This window comes from Macaca thibetana, chromosome 3 (assembly GCF_024542745.1).
Source record: "Macaca thibetana thibetana isolate TM-01 chromosome 3, ASM2454274v1, whole genome shotgun sequence".
NCBI classification, from domain to species: Eukaryota; Metazoa; Chordata; class Mammalia; order Primates; family Cercopithecidae; genus Macaca; species Macaca thibetana.
The window spans coordinates 143,926,502-143,949,836 of NC_065580.1; the positions used below are offsets into that span (position 1 = coordinate 143,926,502).

Consider the following 23,335-nt stretch of genomic DNA (forward strand, 5'->3'; position numbering starts at 1 on the left):
TCCAGCTTGGGTGACAGAGTGAGACCCTGTCTCAGAAAATAAACAAAATGAAATAAAAATAAAATATACAAGAAACTTCATGCCAGTCAACAAGGACAAAAATCCAAGAAAACAAAAATGGACAAAGGGTATGAACAGGTAATTTACAGAGAAAATTCCAGAAAAAGTTCACAAGCATATTAAAAGACGCTTAAAATAATTAGTAATAGAAGGCCGGGTGTGGTGGCTCACACCCGTAATCCCAGCACTTTGAGAGGCCGAGGCGGGCAGATCACGAGGTCAGGAGATTGAGACCATCCTGGCTAACACGGTGAAACCCCGTCTCTACTAAAAATACAAAAAATTAGCTGGGCGTGGTGGCGGGAGCCTGTAGTCCCAGCTACTCGGGTGGCTAAGGCAGGAGAATGGCGTGAACCCGGGAGGCGGAGCTTGCAGTGAGCCAAGATCACGCCACTGCACTCCAGCCTGGGTGACAGAGCGAGACTCTGTCTCAAAATAAATAAATAAATAAATAAATAAATAAAATAGATAGTAATAGAAGAAAACCAAATAAAAATAACAGGATGTCACTTTTATGGCTAAGAAACTAACACAAATAGGCCAGGCACAGTGGTTCACGCCTGTAATCCCAGCACTTTGGGAGGCCAAAGCGGGCAGATCATGAGGTCAAGAGATCAAGACCACCCTGGCCAATATGGTGAAACCCCGTCTCTACTAAAAATACAAAAATTAGCTGGGCGTAGTGGAGAGTGCCTGTAGTCCCAGCTACTCGGGAGGCTGAGGCAGGAGAATTGCTTGAACCTGGGAGGTGGAGGTTGCAGTGAGCCAAGATCACGTCACTGTACTCCAGCCAGATGACAGAGTGAGATTCCATCTCAAATAAAAAATAAAAATTAAAAAAAAGAAACTAGCAAAAATAAAAAGTTGGACACCACTGTGATCTAAAGGAATCTGGCTATAGTTATAATCAATGTATGAAATATACACAGAGTAATGTGGACAGAGCTAAACACATAGTAACTGGTGAATAAGTCAGACACAAAACATGATATAAAGCACAATGATTTTTTTTTCTTTTTTGGAGACAAAGTCTCGTTCTGTCACCCAGGCTGGAGAGCAGTGGCGTGATCTTGGCTCACTGCAACCTCTGCCTCCTGGGTTCAAGTGATTCTCCTGCCTCAGCCTCCCAAGTAGCTGGGACTACAGGTGCCCACCACCACGCCCAGCTAATTTTTTGTATTTCAGTAAAGACGGAGTTTCACCATGTTGCCCAGGATGGTCTCAAACTCCTGAGCTCAGGCAATCTGCCCAACTCAGCCTCCCAAAGTGTTAGGATAACCCACCGCACTCGGCCTGTTTTTCTCTTTTTTCTTTTTTGAGACAAGGACTCACTCTGTCACCCAAGATGGAATGCAGTGGCACAATCACTGCTCACTACAGCCTTGAACCCCTGGGCTCAAGCGAACCTCCCGCCTCAGCCTCCCAAGTAACTGGAACTACAGGTGCACACCACCACGCCCAGCTAATTTTTTCTTTTTGTAGAGATGGCTTCTTGCTCTGTTGCCCAGGCTGGTTTTGAACTCCTGGGCTCAAGCGATCCTCCTGCCTCAGCCTCCCAAAGTGCTGGGATTATAGATGTCTGGCCTGGGTTTCTTTTTGATGTCATGAAGTTTTAAAATGGACCTTGGTGATGTTTGCACGTATTTGTGAATAAAGTAAAAACCACTGAATTGTATAATTAAATGGCAAATTGTATAGTATGTGAATTACATCTTAAGACTCTTCAGAGCCAGGTACAGTGGCTCATGCCTGTAACCCCAGCACGTTGGGAGGATCACTCGAGCCCAGGAGTTCGAGACCAGCCTGGGTAACATAGTGAGATCTCCCCATCTTTTTTAAAAAACAAAACAAAACCAGGCCGGGCACGGTGGCTCACGCCTGTAATCCCAGCACTTTGGCAGGCTAAAGCAGACAGATCACCTGAGGTCGGGAGTTCGAGACCAGCCTGGGCAACATGGAGAAACCCCGTTTCTACTAAAAATACAAAATTAGGGCCGGGCGCGGTGGCTCAAGCCTGTAATCCCAGCACTTTGGGAGGCCGAGACGGGTGATCAAGACCATCCTGGCTAACACGGTGAAACCCCGTCTCTACTAAAAAAATACAAAAAAATTAGCTGGGCGAGGTGGGAGGCGCCTGTAGTCCCAGCTACTCGGGAGGCTGAGGCAGGAGAATGGCGGGAACCTGGGAGGCGGAGCTTGCAGTGAGCCGAGATTGCGCCACTGCACTCCAGCCCGGGCGACAGAGTGAGACTCCGTCTCAAAAAAAACAAAACAAAACAAAAAAAAAACAAAATTAGCCAGGCATGGTGGCGCATGCCTGTAATCCCAGCTACTTGGGAGGCTGAGGCAGGAGAATCACTTGAACCTGGGAGGTGGAGGTTGCGGTGAGCCGAGATTGCACCACTGCACTCCAGCCTGGGCAAAAAGAGCGAAAATCCATCTCAAAAAACAAACAAAAAAACCCCCCAAAAAACCCTTCAAACAAAACAAAAAGGTATGGACAAGTGACAGGCTTTGCAGAGACCATAATAATGACCCATGGACTGAGGAGTGTGATAAATGCAGCTGGCTGCAGCTGAGGTTCAAAAAGAAAGACAGCAACCCTACCCGGAAGGGCCTGGCCCATGACAAATGCCCACAGGTGGGGCTCTGGTGAAGGTCCCATCAAGAATGCTGCAGGTAAGGCCAGGCGCAGTGGCTCACGCCTGTAATCCCAGCACTTTGGGAGGCCGAGGCGGGCAGATCACGAGGTCAGGAGTTTGAGACCAGCCTGGACAACATGGTGAAACCCCATCTCTAGTAAAAACACAAAAAAATTAGCCAGGTGTGGTGGCACATGCCTGTAATCCCAGCTACTCAGGAGGCTGAGGCAGGAGAATCGCTTGAACCCAGGAGGTGGAGGTTGCAGTGAGCCGAGATTATACCACTGCATTCCAGCTGGGTGATAGAGCGAGACTCCATCTCAAAAAATAAAAAAGAATGTTGCGGGTGGTCCCTGTCTGCCTCACTTCACAGAGAAGGCTGAGACTCACCCAAGGTCACGTGGCTAGGAGGTGTCAAGTCAGAGATTGTTCCAGGGCAGCTCAGTTGCCCACCACCCTGGGACCCCGATACCAGCTGCCACCTTCCTGAGCATCCCCCAGGAGAATGGGACTGAGGAGGCTCAGGCAGGGAGACTAGGATGTGAGTCTAGGTAGGACTTAGGGCCCACCCAGGGCAGGTCCCCACCGCGGCTTTGGTCCGGCCACCTGTGCTGGAAGAAGCTCTCGAGGGCCCGGCAGACCCCATAGCGCTCAGGAGGCGTGAGCAGGTGCTCCAGCTGCTGGCTGAAGGTCCTCCCTTGGACCCGGATGCTGGACGGCAGGATCTCCGCCACCCACTGCAGGGAAGTGAGCGCCGACGATGGGTTGGGCGAGTCCAGAGAATCCGAGTCTGCTGGGACCACAAGCGGGAGAGGCACGAGTGACCCAGAGTCCCCAGGCCAGGTGCAGTCTCCCTGGCTTTTGAGGTCAGTAGACCTCCTGAGCTGGGGTGTGGCTGTCCAGTGCCATGCATGGGAAGGCATGCCTGCTGTGCGACACTGGGGCCAAGGATAGAGGGAGTCAGTCCTGGGAAGGGTCCCTAAAACTATACGCTAGGGTTTTTTGTTTGTTTGTTTAGACAGTGTCTCGCTCTGTTGTCCAGGTGGGAGTACAGTGGCGCGATCTTGGCTCACTGCAACCTCCGCCTCCTGGGTTCAGGTGATTCTCTTGCCTCAGCCCCTCAAGTAGCTGCGACTACAGGCGCGTGCCATCATGCCCAGCTAATTTTGTATTTTTAGTAGAGACAGAGTTGCGCCATGTTGCCCAGACTGGTCTCAAACTCCTGGCCTCAAGCTATCCTCCCACCTTGGCCTCCCAAAGTGCTGGGATTATAGGCATGAGCCACCGTGCCCAGCTTCACCGGGGTTCTACAGCACCACTTAGGGGGCAGCCCTGGGAAGGCAAGCTGAAGGTTTAGGGGAAGAGCTGAGTCCTCTGTACTGTGAATCTCACACATAGCAGCCCGGGTAGTGTCTCTGTGGGCCAAGGAAGCCAAGTGTCCATGGGGGTCTCACCACTGGCAAATGGGACGAGCCCATCCTCCACCACCAGCGTAGGCATGGCACCACTGCCCTGCAGCATGGACACCACCTTGTCGTGGGAGCAGTTCCTGCCAAGCAGAGATGGCCCAGGAGGGCCTGACTGGGGTGAGCCCTCTCCACGGCCACCAGCCAGACCTCCCTGTCCTGCCCACAGAGGCCACACAGCAAGACCACCTCTGTGTGACTCTGTGTCCCCAGCATGGAGCTGGAATATTTTCTGGTTGGAAGGATGAACTGAGGTCCTGGCTAGAGTTGGAGACTGGCGAGAAGGAGGGTTAGATTCAAGAGTTCCCACTGGAAAAGGGACAGACCTTGGGGACCAGCTGGTGAGAGGAGATTGTGACCATGGCCTGGGTGCCCCAAAAGGCAGGAGTCTTGCAGGGGGTGGGGGCAGTTCATCACCAACCTCTGGTGTCCCCAATAGCCTCTGACCTCATGTCCAGTCCATTGAGGAAGAGGATCCGGTCACCTGACTTGAGGGCAGCATTGTCAGCTGGGCTCCCTGGAAGCAAGAAGAGAGGGTGTGCCAGTCAGCGGCAGGTTACCACTTTGAGAGCAGAATGCTATCCTGTTTTCGGCCGGGCGCGGTGGCTCACGCCTGTAATCCCAGCAATTTGGGAGGCCGAGGTGGGTGGATCACGAGGTCAGGAGATCAAGACCATCCTGGCTAACACGGTGAAACCCTGTCTCTACTAAAAATGCAAAAAGTTAGCCGGGCATGGCGGCAGGCGCCTGTAGTCCCAGCTACTTGGGAGGCTGAGGCAGGAGAATGGCGTGAACCCTGGAGGTGGAGCTTGCAGTGAGCCGAGATCGCGCCACTGCACTCCAGCCTGGGCGACAGAGCGAGACTCCGTCTCAAAAAAAAAAAAGAATGCTATCCTGTTTTACAGGCGAGAAATGGAGACTCAGAGACCCATAACTGGCCGGGAATGGTGGCTCACACCTGTAATTCCAGCACTTTGGGAGGCCAAGGCAGGAGGATCACTTAAGGTCAGGAGTTCGAGACCAGCTTGGGCAACATAGTGAGACCCCCGTCTCTACCAAAAAAAAAAAAAAGGTAGAAAAGTACAGAGCCCCATAGGCATGGGTGGCAGAGGAGAGTCAAATCAGGTCAGCAGATCCCTGTAACAGACTCTGCACATCTCCGATCTCAGCTGCTCTAAGGATCTAAGGACCACGGGAGTGATCCCCTAGCGGGGGCACAGCATGAACCCCCAGTGCTGGAGAAGAGCGAGGTCTGGAGAGCAGGACTTAGGCAACACCAGTACTTCTCGAGTCGCTGCTCCATACACTGTTCTTCGCCCCGCATAGAAAGCTCCTGTCAGGGCCGGGCGCGGTGGCTCAAGCCTGTAATCCCAGCACTTTGGGAGGCCGAGATGGGTGGATCACGAGGTCAGGAGATCGAGACCATCCTGGCTAATAACACGGTGAAACCCCGTCTCTACTAAAAAAATACAAAAAACTAGCCGGGTGAGGTGGCGGGCGCCTGTAGTCCCAGCTACTCGGGAGGCTGAGGCAGGAGAATGGCGTGAACCCGGGAGGCAGAGCTTGCAGTGAGCTGAGATCTGGCCACTGCACTCCAGCCTGGGCGACAGAGCGAGGCTCCATCTCAAAAAAAAAAAAAAAGAAAAAAGAAAGCTCCTGTCAGGGTCTGGGATTCCTCTTTGCTTCAGAATTATTTTCTGTACATATATACTTTTTTTTTTTTTTTTTTGAGATGGAGTCTCGCTCTGTTGCCCAGGCTGGACTGCAGTGGCGCGATCTCCGCTCACTGCAAGCTCCGCTTCCTGGGGGTCAAGCCATTCTCCTGCTTCAGCCTCCCTGAGTAGCTGGGACTACAGGCGCCCGCCACCACGCCCGACTAATTTTTTGTATTTTTAGTAGAGATGAGGTTTCACTGTGTTAGCCAAGATGGTCTCGATCTCCTGACCTCGTGATCTGCCCACCTCGGCCTCCCAAAGTGCTGGGATTACAGGCGTGAGCCACCGCGTCCAGCCTTCTGTATATATTTTTAAAATTTTAGAGACAGGGTCTTGCTGCAGTGCAGAGGTGTGATCACAGAGCCACTGCAGCCTCAACCTCCTAGGCTCAAGCAATCTTCCCACCTCAGCCTCTGAGTAGCTGGGACCATTGGCACCCACGACCACTCCAGGCTAATTTTTTTTTTTTTTTTTTTTTTTTTTTTTTTTTAATGGAGTCTCGCTCTATCACCCAGGCTGGAGTGCAATGGCATGATCTCTCGGCTCACTGCAACCTCTGCCTCCTGGGTTCAAGCTATTCTCCCACCTCAGCCTCCTGAATAGGTGAGACTATAGCCACCACGCCTGGCTAATTTGTGTGTATTTGTGTGTGTGTGTGTGTGTGTGTTTAGTAGAGACGAGGTTTCACCATATTGCCTAGGCTGGTCTCAAACTACTGAGCTCAAGTGATTCGCCACCTTGGCCTCCCAAAGTGCTGGGATTACAGGTATAAGCTACCGTGCCCGGCCACCTAATTTTTGTATATTTTGTAGAGACAAAGTTTTACCATGTTGCCCAGGCTCGTCTCAAACTCCTGCCCTCAAATGATCCTCCTGCCTCCGTCTCCCAAAGCGCTGGGATTACAAGTGTGAGCCACCACGCCGGCCTCTTTCTGCCTCTTTTATGAGTCATCATTCTAAATGTAATTTGGAAGGTAGGGAAAATATCAATGGCTAAATAAAATATACTCTCACATTGCGAGAAGTTCTCTCTGGGGGAGGTGGAAACTGTCCAGAGAAGAGGGGGAACAATTAGGGAAGACTTCCTGGGAGAGGCGAGATGGGAGAAGTCCTTTCCCTGGACTCAAGAGGAGGAGAGAGTGATGGTGGTGGCGAATCCAATCTGGCCTGCCTGGAATGGCGGGATAGCTAGAGAAGTTGTCGCAGGGGATCAAAGAGCACTGGGCCCAGGAGTCAGGAGATCCCAGTTTCTGGTCCTTAATTTACCAGAGCCTCTCCAGGCCTCAGTTTCTCCATCTGTAAAAGCATCCATCTAAACATCCATTTGGCTTCCTATGACAGGAAAGGCATGGGACCACTAGCTTGAAGGTTTGGTTGGGAAGAACAGCAGACCTGGATTTTTTTTTTTTTTCTTTTCTTTTTTTGATACAGGGTCTTGCTCTGTCACCCAGGCTGGAATGCAGTGGCACGATCACAGCTCACTGCAGCCTCGAACTTCTGGGCTGGGACTACAGGCATGTGCCTCACTATTGCCCAGACTGGTCTCAAACTCCTGGGCTCAAGTGATCTTCCTGCCTCGGCCTCCCAAAGTGCTGGGACTACAAGTGTGAGCCGCTGCACCTGGCCACACCTGGATTCTAACAAGGCCCTGGGCCAGGTATCTCTGGCTACCCATGTGGGAGAGACTGAGAGATGAGGATGGTGGTGGTGGCATGCTTGGAGCAGCTACATCCACAGAGGAGAGATGAATCACTTCTAGAGGAAATTCTCTAGAGAGTAGCTTTGGACCTTTTGCTTACAATACAGTGTCAACAATTTAGTGATGCCCAAATCAGGGAAGAACCCGAACATGCCACTTATCAGGATTAAGTCTCAGAACAGCCCGAAGCCTGTGAGCATGATGCACTGACACTGAAGTGCTCTTCCAGGGCTGGGACTACAGACCTCAGTTTGCCCATTTGTCAAAGCTTCCATCTAAGCATCCATTTGGCTTCCTATGACAGGAAAGGCATGGGATCAGTCCCGGGCTGGGACTACAGGATCAGACAATGCTCAGCTCACAGATCCATACACTGGAGATATGCTGACACGCAGAGTGTGGAAAGAACACACTGGCATGGCCACCAATGGGGATGTGTAACCAGGAGCATTACACTTAGGTGCCAGGAGGGGACGGATGCAGGACCGAGCAGGTGACCCAGTTCTGAGCAGATGGTTCAGGGAGAGAGAATTCAATTTAGCTCTAGGAGACACCTCTGCCCTACAAACACCTTCCACAATAAATATGAGCACACGCACCCCTGCCCCACTGGAGGGGCAGGAAGAAAGGGATTCTTGCACTGGGGACGTTCTGCCTTCTTCAAGATGCCATGGTTGGGCGTGGTGGCTCACACCTGTAATCCCAACATTTAGGAGGCTGAGGCAGGAGGATCCCTTGAGCCCAGGAGTTCGAGGCTGCAGTGGGCCATGATCATGCCACTGCACGCCAGCCTGGGTAACAGAGAAAGACCTCATCTCTTTTTTTTTGTTTTTTCTTTTTTGTTTTTTTTTGTTTTTTGAGATGGAGTCTCGCTCTGTCGCCCAGGCTGCAGTGCAGTGGCTCAATCTCCACTCACTGCAAGTTCCACCTCCTGAGTTCACGTCATTCTCCTGCCTCAGCCTCCCTGAGTAGCTGGAACTACAGGTGCCCTCCACCACACCCGGCTAATATTTTTTTCTGTATTTTTGGTAGAGATGGGGTTTCCCCTTGTTAGCGAGGATGGTCTTGATCTCCGACCTTGTGATCCGCCCTCCTTGGCCTTCCAAAATGCTGGGATTACAGGCGTGAGCCACCATGCCTGGCTGACCTCATCTCTTTAAAATAAAATAAAATAGGCCGAGTGTGGTGGCTCAGGCCTGTAATTCCAAAACTTTAGGAGGCCAAGACGAGCGGATCACCTGAGGCCAGGAGTTCAAGATCAGCCTGGCCAACATGGCGAAGCCCCATCTCTACTAAAAATATCAAAAAATTAGCCGGGTGTGGTGGCAGGCACCTGTAATCCCAGCTACTCAGGAGGCTGAGGCAGGAGAATCGCTTGAACCTGGGAGGCAGAGGCTGCAGTGGGCTATCGTGCCATTGCACTCTAGCCTGGGCAACGAGAGCAAAACTCTGCTCAAAAATTTAAATTTAATTTAATTTAAGAAATAGGCCAGGTATGATGGCTCACGCCTATACTCCCAGCACTTTGGGAGGCCAAGGCGGGAGGATTACTTGAGTTTATGAGTTCAAGACCAACCTGGGCAATATGGCAAAACCCCATCTCTATCAGAAATACAAAAAATTAGCTAGGCATGGTGGCATGCACCTGTGGTCCCAGCTACTCTGGAGGCTGAGGTGGGAGGATCACTTGAGGCTGGGAGATGGAGGCTGCAGTGAGCCAAGATTGCACCACTGCACTCCAGCCTGGGTGACAGAGCGACACCCTATCTCATTAAAATAAAATAAAATAAGTAAAATAAAATAAAAAGATGCCATGATTCAGGAACAAGAAGGGGTAGGCGGGGTGGGAGGAGAGCAAAGTCCAGATTGCGGGGGGTGGTGGTTAGACAGCAGGTAGAGGCCCTGAGGCCCTTTTGGCTCTCTGAGTCTGGCCCGCCAGGCAAGAACCCAGTTCAGCGCGGGCACTCCAAGCAGCTGGTGTTGCTGGGGGCACAGCCTGGGTACGCACCAGCTCAGTCCTGGCTGCCCCGAAGTCCTGGACAGTGTCCCCCAGCTCTCCCTGTGGCCACAGGAAAGGTCTGGATGCAGAACCTGGTTCTCTTGGCTGGGGGTAATGCTGAATTTAGAGGGGCAGGGGTGGGGTGCCCCAACTCAGGCAGAAGGCTCTGGCCTCAAGCATCTTAGGTAGGAGTGGAATTCAGATCTGCTGGCTCTGGGACACTCTGGGGACACCGTCCACACAAGGATGGTACCTGGCGGGGAGGGATTGCTGAGCAGGAGCCTGCATGGGGTACAATGACCCGGGAGAGCCACCACGGGGTCCTTCACCCCATCCTGGGCCTTAGGGACTCTTAGGGCAACCGGCCCACCCCTCACCAGGCAGGACAGACTCGATCCAGACAGGCCCGTGGCCGCGAAGTGTGAAGCCGAAGCTCTTGTTGCCTTTGTAGACTCGGACAGTCCTGGGGAGAAAAAGAAGGGGCGAGCAGCGTGATGGAGAGGGGGTCCTAGGGCGCAGAGGTTGGAGATTTCCCGTGTCCCTCTCCCCTTAACCTCTCCGGCCCGCTCTGCAACCCAGCTGACGAGCCCCGCCCCTGCGCCCTCTCCCCGGGTCTCGGTCCCGAGCCCACCCGCAGGGAAGCGCCAGTGGCCAGTGCCTGTGAACCCCGCGTACCTGCGCGCGCCCCCGGGGCCGGCGAGGCCGCCCACCAGCAAAGAGGCCCTGCGCGGGGGCGGCTCATCCGGGCGGCGCGGCGCGGCGCTGGCGCGCGTGGATACCAGGAGGCGCTCGGGCCGCTCCTCGCTGCGGCTCCGGCGCAGTCGTTGCGCGCCCTGGGCCCGGCGGGCGCGGCACAGCTTGCCCAGGAGGCCCTGTGACACCACTTCGTCGAAGCGCGCCCGGTGCTTCTTGGGGATGAAGATCCTGCCGGCAAGGACGGCGGAGTCGGGGTGCGTTCCCGGACCCTGGATCTCTGCAAACCGCGGTCCGAAGGCGCGTCCTCGCGGGCGCCGCCCTGGGCTCTCCCGCCTCTTCCCAGGAGCGGCGGAGGGTTGGGGGGATCAGCAGCCGGTGGCAACCCAGTCTCCCCTAGGTGCTCGGATTTGCGCCCCCAGCTAGGACGTGGCGTCCTGCTCGCTCCACCTCGGGAATGGCGCGTTCGGACCGTCCTTCATGACTCTGGCCACTGCAGGGCCTGAGCCCCTCCAAGCTAGTCCACGCACCCGTTCCTCCTCCTGCCTCTGTCCTCCTTCTCTGGCCTCTTCCCTGACTCCCTCTGCACCCACCAGGCCAAGCCCCAAGTCAGGGATCCCCACCACCCACTGTCTCCCACCTGGTCTCTAGGTGGCTCTGCGGGGGGAAACTGGAACCTATGAGCCGCTCACCACGCCTCCAGTCTTCCTGCTTGCTTCTCTGGCCAGTCCTATCTGCAGCTGCCCACTCAGATACCTGCCAGGAACCGCTTCTGCCGCCTTCAGTCCTATCTCTAAGCTCTTGCCCAGGCTCTTGCCCCAGCATGGTCCACTCCTTTGCTTCCTTAGCTGAATGAGGCTCCATACTCAACACTGGCCTCCTTCCAACTTAATCCTACATGTATGCAGGGAGCCTCTGCTCTCTGTGCCAGCCAGGAACTGGGGTTCAAAGCTGAAGGGACTGTGGCTCCCACTCTCAAAGTAGTTACCTTGGAAGTAAGAGGCAGGGGGAAGGCCCCGGGGTCTCTGCTGTGGGGCTAGAAACTCCCTTTCTTTCTCTGTCTCTCTCTCTTTTTTTCTCTTTTGAGGCAGGGTCTTGCTCTGTCTCCCAGGCTATAGTACAGTGGCACAATCATAGCTCGATCATAGCTCACTGTAACCTGGAACTCCTGGTCTCAAGGGATCCTCCTGCCTCAGCCTCCCTTGTAGCTAGGACTACAGGCACATGCCACCAGGCTAATTTTTTTTTTTTTTTTTCAGAGTCTTGCTCTGTCACCCAGGCTGGAGTGCAATGGTGAGATCTCAGCTCACTGGAACCTCCACCTCCCTGGTTCAAGCAATTCTTCCACCTCAGTCTCCCGAGTAGCTGGGATTATGGGTGCACGCCACCATGCCCGGCTAATTTTTGTGTTTTCAGTAAAGATGGGGGTTTCACCATGTTGGCCAGGCTGGTCTTGAACTCCTGACCTCAGGTGATCTGCCTGCCTCGGCCTCCCAAAGTCCTGGGATTACAGACGTGAGCCACCATGCCTGGCATTTTTTTCTTTTTAATTTTTTTGTAGAGTTGAGGCTCTGTGTTGCCCAGGCTGGTCTCAAACTCCTGGGATCAAGTGATACTCCCACCTCCGCTTCTCAAAGTGCTGGGATTACAGGGCTGAGCTACAACACCCAGCCTTGGAAGCTTTCTGAGGGTTAGGCCTATAGTTCAATCCTGAGCCACAGTGACTGACCAGGGCTCAGCACACAGGAGAGACTCAGTCAACAGAAGGTCCACCAGCAGCCTAACCCCATCTCTGAGTAATGGCAGCAGTTAACATCCTGATGGACTCTGCGGTCTGTGGCAGAGGATTCTGAGGCACAGAGAGGACTCGTAGCTCTCCATGGTTACATAGCTGGCATCAGAGCCCAGACTTCAGCACTCAGCACTGTGGCAGGACCTCTAATGAGAGCCCCTGAAGGTCTGGTTGCCTGTGAGGCCTCCCTGGCTGCATCCCAAGGCTCTATTCCCTCTTCCTTGTACCAGGTGCCAGGGCCAAGGGCAAGATGAGGGGGAGAAGGGAGAAGGGATCAGTGGCCTTGCCGCTGAAATACAAACCCCTCTTGGGTGTCCAGCGGCCCTCACACTTCCCTCCACCTCTGTGGGTAGGAGTAATTAGGCCAGCCAGGCAAAAGAAGTTGTCTGGTGGGAGGAAGTGGGTGTGGATTCTCAGGGAGGAGGCTCTGTCCCTGCAGTGAGCTCTGCTCCAGGTCTGGATAGTCCGGGGGATAATCAGGAGCCAGGATGAATGTCCTGATCACTTCTGCCCGGTGCCCGTTCCCATCCACCTGCAATGTTTCCTGCAAATCCGGAAACTCAGCCTCACCCCCCAGATGGTCACTTAAGGTCTCCGGAACCTGACCCCTCCATCTGCCTGGCCTGGACATTCCCTAGCGCCTCCCAGACCTCAAGTCTCACGTCCAGGCAAAGGAGAAAAGAAACACACCTGAGACTGTCCATCACATTACAGCTCCAGCCACAGACTCTGAAAACATCACCCCATGCACCCGAATCCTGAGTCCAACCTGGGTAGGAGTCAAGAGGGCATCACAGCTCTACCTTCCAGCAGCAACTAGAAAAGGCCCTGTTGTCTGGGCGCGGTGGCTCAAGCCTGTAATCCTAGCACTTTGGGAGGCCGAGGCGGGCAGATTACCTGAGGTCAGGAGTTCGAGACCAGCCTGGCCAATGTCATGAAATCCCGTCTCTACTAAAAATACAAAACTTAGCCGGGCATGGTGGCGCACTCCTGTAATCCCAGCTACTCAGGAGGCTGAGGCACAAGAATTGCTTGAACCCGGGGGACAGAGGTTGCAGTGAGCCCAGATTGCACCACTGCACTCCAGCCTGGGCAACAGAGTGAGACTCCATCTCAAAAAAAAAAAGAAAAGGCCCTGTCCCCCAGGTGGGAACCTGGCTTTCACGAACTGCACAGATGGAAGAAGGCTGGGCGGCCCTTTCCTTACTTGGTGTTTTTGGGGCTGAGACAGAGGCCAAGGCTGCCTGGTGAGCCAGACATCCAACCTGGCTCCTGCTGGTCCTCCATGCAGCTCAGTCTGGCCCAGAGTCCCCAGCCCTGGGTCTGCCCTAAATCAACTGACCCAGCAGAACCAGGAGCAGGGGGGCCACAGCGAATATTGCCACCAGTCACCATCCCTCTGACTGGCAGTCCAGCAATCACTGTCCCTGCTATGCCAACAGGCCTCTCTCAGGCCACAGGACTCTTCCTGGGGGTCACACAATGACCTTGCACCCCAGGTCAGTTCTGTTCTCTCTGCCAGAGTCAGGTCTAAATCCAACTCCAAGTTCCTACTCCGCCCCCTCGTAGGGTCCTCTCTCTCCATTTCCTGTCCCCTTCCCACCCAGCTTTCTCTCTCTCTCTCTCTTTTTTTTTTTTTTTTTTGAGATGGAGTCTCGGAGTCTCACTCTGTTGCCCAGGCTGGAGTGCAGTGGTGTGATCTCCGCTCACTGCAAGCTCCACCTCCCAGATTCACGCCATTCTCCTGCCTCAGCCTCCCAAGTAGCTGGGACTACAGGCGCGTGCCTCCACACCCGGCTAATTTTTTGTATTTTTAGAAAAGACGGGGTTTCACTGTTTTAGCCAGGATGGTCTCGATCTCCTGACCTCGTGATCCACCCGCCTCAGCCTCCCAAAGTGCTGGGATTACAGGCGTGAGCCACTGCGCCTGGCCTTTTCGTTGTTGTTGTTTGAGAGACACTCTCTGTCACCCAGGATGGAGTACAGTGGTACAATCTTGGCTCACTGCAACCTCCGCCTCCCAGGTTCAAGCGATTCTTCTGCCTCAGCCTCTTGAGTATCTGGGGCTACAGGCATGCACCACCACACCCGGCTGTTTTTTGTATTTTTAGTAGAGAAGGGGTTTCACCATGTTGGTCAGGCTGGTCTCGAACTCCTGACCTCAAAAGATCCGCCCCCCCCCCCACCCTCGGCCTCCCAGAGTGCTGGGATTACAGGCGTGAGCCACCGCGCCTGGCCGTCTCACCCAGGTTTCTCTATCTCACCTTTGATTATTAGCCAGCGAAATGGTGGCAAGGGGACAAGGGTGCCCTGGTTCCCTATAGGGAGCACGGCAGTGGGGAGGTCGTGCCCCCCAAACTCAGGATGAGATGACCCCGATTTTCACAAGAGCACCCAACCTCAGTCTCGGCCCTCTGTCCTGTCCCCTCGACCAGCCCAGTTGTAGGAAGGAAAGTGGGCTTTCAATCCCAGCCTTTTGTCCCAACACCGACTCTTTAGGGCCGCGCACGGGTTCTGAGCGCCCAACGCTTAGATCTCGCCGCCCCTGTACCCACCCAGTTTATTTCCAAACTCCCTGGGCCTCGGGCTCCGCCCAGGCTCGGAGGGTGCCCACCCAGGGCAGGGAAGCCCCTCCACACTCCAGCCCCACCCCCTTTCAAACCAGCCCGAAGCGGATCCGTGGCGCACTGGGCGCACGGTTCCCGGAGGCGCCGGACGCGATGGGGGAATCTACCGAAAGTGCCGAGAGAAGCCCTGGTCCTTCCCCATCTGGAGCCGGGTATCGCGGCGCGGCAGGTGCCGAAGGGCAGGGGGTAGCCGAGCCCGGGAGTGGAGCGAGCGCGCCGCGACTCCACGCACCTCTGCCCGGCGAGCGCTCACGGCCCCTCCCGAGCGGTCCCGGCCCGCAGCCCCGCCCCGCCCCCTCTTGGTGGCCCCGCCCCCTCCCGGTGGCCCCGCCTCTCCCCTGCTGGGACCCTTTGGTCGTTCTGGGGTGCAGCGGAAACTGGGGGCGGTTTGAAGCCGCCACGCTCACTCCCCTTGGCTCTCTCCATTATTCCCTCCGCAGGATCCTCGCCTGCGTCCTCTCCAGCCACTGCGCCCCGAAACCCCCACAGTGGCGAGTCCCTGCAGTTTAGAGGAAGCCCCGACGGCATTTGGTAGAGCATGCAGTGTTTTCCGGAGGGAATGGCCTTTGCGCTGGACTCCAGGGCTCAGCAGGAGTCGCCCAGCTAGAAGAAGCCCTCTCTATCTTCTCCGGGGTCGGGGAGGGACCCACCTCAGCCTCCGGAGTAGCTAGGACTACAGGCATGTACCACCATGTCTGGCTAATTCTCGGCTGTGGCCGAGAAGAGGCTGGATAGGGAGACTTTGAACGTCGTGGTCAGCAGCTGAGACCCCACTCTGGGAACAGGAGGGAGCCGTGGGCGGGTTTCAGGGTTCAAGGAGAGGTGGAAGGAATCCAAATGTTTTGGCACACCAGGAGAGGGGTGATGCTGGGAGGTGACCCAGAGCGGGGTGTTGGGGTGGGACAAGAAGCTGGATTCCAAAACACAGAGGAGGTGGAGTGTCTGAGGCCCTAGGAGTGCGAGTGAGGACAGGGCGCCCAGGCTGTGACAATCCCCAGGTGAGTGGGGAGGGAGCGAGTAGAGGGCCTCCCTGAGCTGCGCATCCTGCCCTGCCAAGAGAGAAGAGGGGAGGAACGTTAAAGGAGAGGAGAGGAAGGCGACAGGAAAGGAGGTCTGGACTCTTCCCTGGGGGCTCTGGGCCTGCCATCCCCTGAACGGCAGCAGGAGGGGACCCCAGCATGCCTGCTTGTGTTGTCATGTCTCAAGGAGTCCCCACTGCCACTGGAGAGGCGCAGAATCAGGCCTGATGAACAAATGATAGAGTTGGGGTAACCAGTTCAAGGCACATCCTGGGGAGGGGCTCTTCAGGGGCACCCCCAACCAGGAACATCAGCATGAGGCCCTCACCAAAGACAGGCTGGAACAGCAGAGGCGGGATGCCCCGGGCCTTTCCCTCTGTCTCAGAGGGACAGCTCCCATGGGGCAGCCCGTGGGTACCTGTGGGTCCGATCATCGGTCTTTAGTACTGCCCCCACACTTTTCTCCAACCCACCACAGCCCCCCATTCTTGGCCCCAGCAGGACCAACACCTTGAAGTAACCTCCCGTGGCTGTACTTCTTCCTGGAAGCAGCCAGAAACAAGAGCCAGTGCCCACTCATGCCGTGCCCTTTCCAAGCCCTGTCCTCAGCTCTGCGAGGGAGAGAAGCAGCTGACAAGCCTCCAAGCCAGCACAGCTCCCTGACGTCTGTGGGGCTCCAGCCATCCCATTATGATTGGAGCCATTCCTGGTTGTATTGTGCCAGCTGCAGTGGCCCAGCATCCAGAACCAGGCATGGCCAAAGGCTCTGAAAACCGTCCACCGTGCTGTGGGAACAGGAGATGCAACCTGGGAGCAGATGCCCAGGGTCGAATCCAGGCACACTACCTCAGGGCCAGGTCTCCGTGGGCACCGTGGGGCCAGCTGCTCATGCCTGTGGCCAGGTGACCCAGGGCAGCATGAGGTGGTCACCCAGTCACCAAGTGATCACCAGGGGACAGGCAACAGCCGGACTTCCCTGAAGTGTCTACTCCAGCAGAAGGCACTGCCTAAGATTCCTCCAGAGCTGTACTTCTCAACCAGTCGTGATTTTGTCCACCCAGGGGGTATTTGGCAGTCACTTGGCATTTTGTTTGTTACAAAATGACAACTGACAGGGGGTTGTGCTACTGGCTTCTAGAGGGTAGAGGCCTGGGATGCTGGTAAACATCCTATAATGTGCAGGACAGCCCCTGACAACAGAGAAATATCAGCTCCCAAATGTCAGCAGTGCCCTACTTGAGACACCTGCTGTTGGGGAAAAAAGAGCTTCCCTAAGAGAAGCCAGTACTAATTGAGCACATATTTTATGCCTGGTGCTTCCATCTACACATCTTATAGAATTCCCCCAATATCTCTCTTATTTATTTATTTATGTATTTATTTTTTTGAGATGGAGTCTCGCTTTGTCGCCCAGGCTGGAGTGCAGTGGCCGGATCTCAGCTCACTGCAAGCTCCGCCTCCCGGGTTTACGCCATTCTCCTGACTCAGCCTCCTGGGACTACAGGCGCCCGCCACCTTGCCCGGCAATTTTTTTTTTTTTTTTTTGTATTTTTTAGTAGAGACGGGGTTTCACTGGGTTAGCCAGGATGGTCTCGATCTCCTGACCTCGTGATCTGCCCGTCTCGGCCTCCCAAAGGGCTGGGATTACAGGCTTGAGCCACCGCGCCCGGCCTCTCTTATTTATTTTTAGAGACAGAGTCTTGCTCTGTCACCCAGGCTGGAGTGCAGTGGCATGATCATGAATCACTGCAGCCTCAAATTCCTGGGCTCAAGTGATCCTCCCACCTCAGCCTCCCAAGTAGTTAGGACTACAGGCATGTACCACCATGCCTGGCTAATTTTTAAATTTTTTTTTGTAGAGATAGGGTCTCGCTCTGTTGCCCAGCCTGGTCTTCAACTGCTGGCCTTAAGCAATCCTTCTGCTTCAGCCTCCAAAATTGCGGGGATTACAGGCAGGCACCACTGCTCCCAGCTCATTTTTAAACTTTTTTTTTTTTTAAGAAATGGGGTCTTGCTATGTTGTCTAGACTGGCCTTAAGCTCCTGGGCTCCGGTGATCCTCCTACCTCAGCCTCCCAAAATGCTGGGATCACAGGTGTGAACCACCAAACCCAGCTAAATTTTTTATTTGTATTTTTTGTAGAGATAGGGTTTCACTATGCTGCCCAGACTGGTCTTGAACTCTGGCCTTAAGCAACCCTCCTGCCTCAGCCTCCCAAAATGCTGGGCTTACAGGCATGAACCACTGCGCCCAGCCCCAATAACTCTATATTATGGTGTTTGTGACACTTGGCAGTGAAGCAGAAGAGGGTGACGGGGTGCAGATGGTCCCTCACATGCCACCCTTAGATTTTCAACTCACCTCTTTCCTGCTTTCAGTTGGCTGAGTTCATTTACATGGTTTCCTACCAAGAACCCTGCTGGGAACACCCAGAAACTACCAACCCCATTTTACAGACAAACTGTGGATGTCAGTGAACCTGCTTGAGGTTGCACTGCCAGTGAGTGAACCTGTATTCAAGCCGGGTCTGTCCGGATTCCGAATCCCAGCTTCTACCATGACCTGCCCCCGACCTGACACCCCTGTTCCCCCCACCCCACCACCCATATTTCCTGAAACACTAGTGGACTGCAAAGCTGACTCTGCTTTCCTGTTCCCTCCTGGCCACGTCACGATTTCCAAACTGCCTGGCCTGTCCTAATTAGAAAGCCATTTTCTCACTTCATCAGATCGGGATCCCTTTGGGGACAGACCCAAATTAGCCTCCCAGTCGCAGGATTAACTGTTGTGGTGAAGGAAGAGGAAACCTCCTGCTTACATGGTGACCACAGACCCATCTCACCCTTTACAGCAGCAGTGCTGTCCAAGGGAATGTCTTGTGATGATGGACAAGGTCTACATCCGCCTGGTCCTGTACAGTAGCCGCTAGCCATATGTCACTGTCACTGTTGTGTGCTTGGAATGTGGCTAGTGAGACTGAGAAGCTGAACTTTATATTTTATCAAATATTAATTACATTTAACGTGTTTTTTTTTTTTTTTTGGAACAGAGTCTGGCTCTATCACCCAGGCTGGAGGCTGGAGTGCAGTGGCTTGATCTCAGCTCACTGCAACCTCCACCTCCCGGGTTCAAGCGATTCTCCTGCTTCAGCCTCCCAAGTAGCTGGGATTACAGGCACCTGCCATCATGCCCAGCAAATTTTTTTTTTTCTGTCGCCCAGGCTGGAGTGCAGTGGCCAGATCTCAGCTCACTGCAAGCTCCGCCTCCTGGGTTTAGGCCATTCTCCTGCCTCAGCCTCCCCAGTAGCTGGGACTACAGGCGCCTGCCACCTCGCCCGGATAGTTTTTTTTTGTATTTTTTAGCAGAGACGGGGTTTCACCATGTTAGCCAGGATGGTCTCGATCTCTTGAGCTTGTGATCTGCCCATCTCGGCCTCCCAAAGTGCTGGGATTACAGGCTTGAGCCACTGCGCCGGCCTTTTTTTTTTTTTTTTTTTTTTTTTTGAGACAGAGTTTCACTCCTGTTGCCCAGGCTGGAGTGCAATGGCGTGATCTTGGCTCACTGCAATCTCCGCCTCCCATGTTCAAGCAATTCTCCTGCCTCAGCCTCCCGAGTAGCTGGGATTACAGGCATGTGCCACCACACACAGCTAATTTTGTATTTTCAGTAGAGATGGGATTTCTCCATGTTGGTCAGGCTGGTCTCAAACTCCCAACCTTAGGTGATCTGCCCGCCTCAGCCTCCCAAATTGCTGGGATTACAGGTGTGAGCCACCGCGCCGGGCCCTGCCCAGCTAATTGTTGTATTTTTAGTAGAGACGGGGTTTCACTATGTTGGCCAGGCTGGTCTCAAATTCCTGACCTCAGGTGATCCACCCGCCTCGGCCTCCTAAAGTGCTGGAATTACAGGCATAAGCCACCATGCCCAGCCACATTTAACTTTAAATAACCATATGTGGCTAGTGGCTAGTGTGCCAGATGGCCCAGCTTCATGGTGTCACTGGTCCCTTCTACTTCTCCCTAAGCCTTCCATGTTGGCCACTGGGATCACCCTTTAGTGAGGCCACACCTCTCTGATTTGGGTGGGTCCTGGCCTCCTTGCAGAGCTTTGACACACACACATGTGTATATTTTTTTGCCTACCACCCTTTGGCTATTCAACCTCTCACTTAAATCTTACCTCTTGGTGGGGCACAGTGGCTCACACCTGTAATCCCAGAACTTTGGGAGGCTGAGATGGGAGGATCTCTTGAGGCCAGGCCAGCCTGGGCAAGATAGTGAGACCCTGTCTCTATTTATAAATTCTTAAAAAAATTAAACCTTGTCTCTCCTCAGTGTGGGGTCCTAGGGCCCAAGTGGTGGCTCTCTGTGGTCCCCTCTACTCCCTGTTGGTTGGTTCACAGCTGGGGACTGTTGGATGCCACAGGCCAGGGTGGCACTGCCCTCTGCTCTGTGGCTAGCACCTGGCCTATCTGAACTCTCCTTGGGGACCGTCCTCCCACATCCACAGGAGGCACCACCAGCCACAGCACCGCCACCTCCTGCTGCCTGCTGCCTCCTCCAAGAAGCCTGCCCTGGTTGCTCTGTGCTGAGTTAGCCATCAACTGGCACCCAACCGTGGGAATCACAGCTGCGTCTGTGGCTCCTTCATGCCCCCTCTGACCTCTCTCCAGATGGGGCTGCCCAGAGATTGCTGCCACCCTAGAGGCCAGCACACTGTGGGGCCATGGGTGACAGGCCAGCCCTGGGGAGGGGGTTGTTGGGAAGTGGGGGTTTGAAGAGGTGGAGGGTGGCTGAAGCCCTACTGCCAGGGTAATATTCTCCTTGCAAAGCCCAGCTGGGCGCCGCCCCTTCCTCCAGCAGCCTCCCCACTTTTCCTGGCGCTTACAGCAGAGGCTGCCGTTTCAGGCTGCGGGGACCGGGCATCCCCAGGTGTCCAGGGCTCCCGCTGCCCGGGCTCTAAATCGAGCGCACCCAAGGGTGTTCCCCCTCCCGCGCCCTGCCCGACCTGCTGCTGCGGCTGCCGGCGGCTTGGGGACCAACAGCGGCTGGGAAAGGCGGGCTTGGGGATGTCCCGGGGGGCAGGCGGGCTGGCCCGGGAGAGGGGCAGGAACAGACGCCGGCAGCGCTCTGGGGAGAGGAGGAGAACCGAGAGGGCCTCCAGCCGAGCCAGGCTGCCAGCAGCCTGGAGACTAGCGAGCCAACTTCCTGGGGGACAGCTGGGCCGCCTGCGCCCCGCTGGCCTATCCCTGGTGGGGAGGGGCGGGACGGGGGGCTGCCTGTCAATCAGCTCCCCAGGAAGCCCTCAGAGCCAGCGCATCATCTCCGCGGCAAATTCGGCTCTAGAAATAACTTTTTTCTTTTTTTCCCCTCTTATGATTCTCCTAGCAAGGGGCTCACCCCTTACTCACCCCAGGCAGCTCATGGTGGCCTCTTTCGGTGGTGGTCGCCTATGCTCCGCTGCAGAACCGAGAGCTGTGTCGGGGCTGGGGTGGGGTGGGGGGCGGGGAGGGTGGCCAGCCCAGTCCCTGACATTGGCCAGGCCCAGAGGGAGGGGCAGGCTGCGGGGTGAATGGCAGCAAGGGGAGGGGGCGGGCTGAGTCCGGGAAGGGGGAGGGGAGGGATGGGGGAGCAGTCGCAGGCCCGGGAGGCTGGGTGAGGAGGGAACCCCGGCGGGATCCAGGGAGGGAGAACAGCAGTCCAGCCTAGAGGGGGCTTGGTCCAAGCTGGGCAGGCAGCGATGGCCTCCAAGGATGGAGGTGGAGTCAGGAGATTCCTGGGTCCCTCCAGGTGAGGACCCGCCAGGATTTTTTTTCTTCTGACAAATAAACTTAGAGCAGGCCAGGCTCAGTGGTTCAGGTCTGCAATCCCAGCACTTTTGGAGGCTGAGGCGGGCGGATCATTTGAGGTCAGGAGTTCGAGACTAGCTTGGCAAACATGGTGAGACCCCATCTTTCTTTCTTTTTTTTTTTTGAGATGGAGTCTCACTCTGTCGACCGGGCTGGAGTGCAGTGGTGCAATCTCAGCTCGCTGCAACCTCTGCCTCCCAGGTTCGAGCGATTCCTCTGCCTCAGCCTCCCGAGTAGCTAGGATTACAGGTGCCTGCCACCACACCCTGCTAATTTTTTGTATTTTTAGTAGAGACGGGGTTTCACTATGTTGGCCAGGCTAATCTCGAACTCTTGATCTCATGCTCTGCCCTCCTCAGACTCCCAAAGTGCTAGGATTACAGGCGTGAGCCACCATGCCCGGCGGAGACCCCGTCTTTACTAAAAATACAAAAATTAGCCAAGCGTGGTGGCGTGGTGGTGCCCAGCTACTTGGGAGGCTGAGGCAGGAGAATCGCTTGAACCCAGGAGGCAGACTTTGCAGTGAGCTGAGATAATGCCACTGCACACCAGCCTGGGTGACAGAGCGAGACTCCGATTCAAAAAAGCTTAGAGTAAGAGGCCGGGCGCGGTGGCTCAAGCCTGTAATCCCAGCACTTTGGGAGGCCAAGACGGGTGGATCACGAGGTCAGGAGATCGAGACCATCCTGGCTAACCTGGTGAAACCCCGTCTCTACTAAAAAATACAAAAAACTAGCCGGGCGAGGTGGCGGGCGCCTGTAGTCCCAGCTACTCGGGAGGCTGAGGCAGGAGAATGGCGTGAACCCGGGAGGCGGAGCTTGCAGTGAGCTGAGATCTGGCCACTGCACTCCAGCCTGGGCGACAGAGCGAGACTCCATCTCAAAAAAAAAAAAAAAAAAAAAAAAGCTTAGAGTAAAACAGAGCGGAAGAGCAGAAAGTGCACCGCTGACCCTGTCCCCGGTCCTGTGACTGCTCCCAATTTGCTGTGTGGCTGTCTCTGGGAAATGGGGTTAATAACAGCTCTTGGGTGACTCAGTGAAAGAGTGTTCCTCTAGGGTCTGCTGAGGTCCTTGGCACACATTCATCATCATCATCAAAAGGCATCAAAGGGCCGGGCACCTGACTCATGCCTGTAACGCCAGCACTTTGGGAGGCCGTGGTGGGCGATTGACTGAGCTCAGGAGTTTGAGGCCAGCCTGGACAACATGGTGAAACCTCATCTCTAAAAAAATACAAAAATTAACTGGGCATGGTGGTGCACACCTGAAGTCCCAACTACTCAGGAGGCTGTGGCAGGAGGATCACTTGAGCCCAGGAGTTGGAGGCTACAGTGAGCCAAGATCATGGCACTGCCCTTCTGCCTGGGCAACATAGCGAGATCCTGTCTCAAAACAAAACAAAACAAGAAGAGTAATCAGGCTGGGTACGGTGGCTCACGCCTGTAATCCACACACTTTGGGAGGCCGAGGTGGGTGGATCACTTGAGGTCAGGAGTTCGAGACCAGCCTGGCCAACATGGTGACACCCCATCTTTACTAAAAATACAAAAATTAGCTGGGTGTGGTGGCGCCTGTAATCTCAGCTACTCACGAGGTTGAGGCAGGAGAATTGCTTGAACCCAGGAGACGGAGGTCGCAGTGAGCCGAGATCACGCCACTGCACTCCAGCCTGGGCGACAGAGTGAGACTCTGTCTCAAAAGAAAGGAAGATGAAAGAGGGAAGGAGGGAAGGGAAGGGAAAGGGAAGGGAAAGGGAAGGGAAAGGAAGGGAAAGAAA

At 54.9% G+C, this 23,335-nt stretch overlaps 1 protein-coding gene across 1 annotated transcript in view; it reads right to left on the reverse strand.

Moving 5' to 3' along the window:
* The window catches only part of GRID2IP (Grid2 interacting protein), a 44,461-nt gene extending 23,298 nt beyond the window's left edge, over positions 1-21,163 (reverse strand). Inside the window, exons 1-6 of the mRNA XM_050784189.1 lie at positions 21,122-21,163; positions 10,256-10,504; positions 9,958-10,043; positions 4,616-4,685; positions 4,157-4,251; positions 3,309-3,492 (exon numbers count right to left, since the gene is read on the reverse strand). Coding sequence (XP_050640146.1) covers positions 3,309-3,492; positions 4,157-4,251; positions 4,616-4,685; positions 9,958-10,043; positions 10,256-10,504; positions 21,122-21,135 — 698 coding nt within the window. The 5' untranslated portion in view covers positions 21,136-21,163. The remainder of the gene's footprint in view (positions 1-3,308; positions 3,493-4,156; positions 4,252-4,615; positions 4,686-9,957; positions 10,044-10,255; positions 10,505-21,121) is intronic.
* Between the last annotated feature and the right edge of the window lie 2,172 nt (positions 21,164-23,335).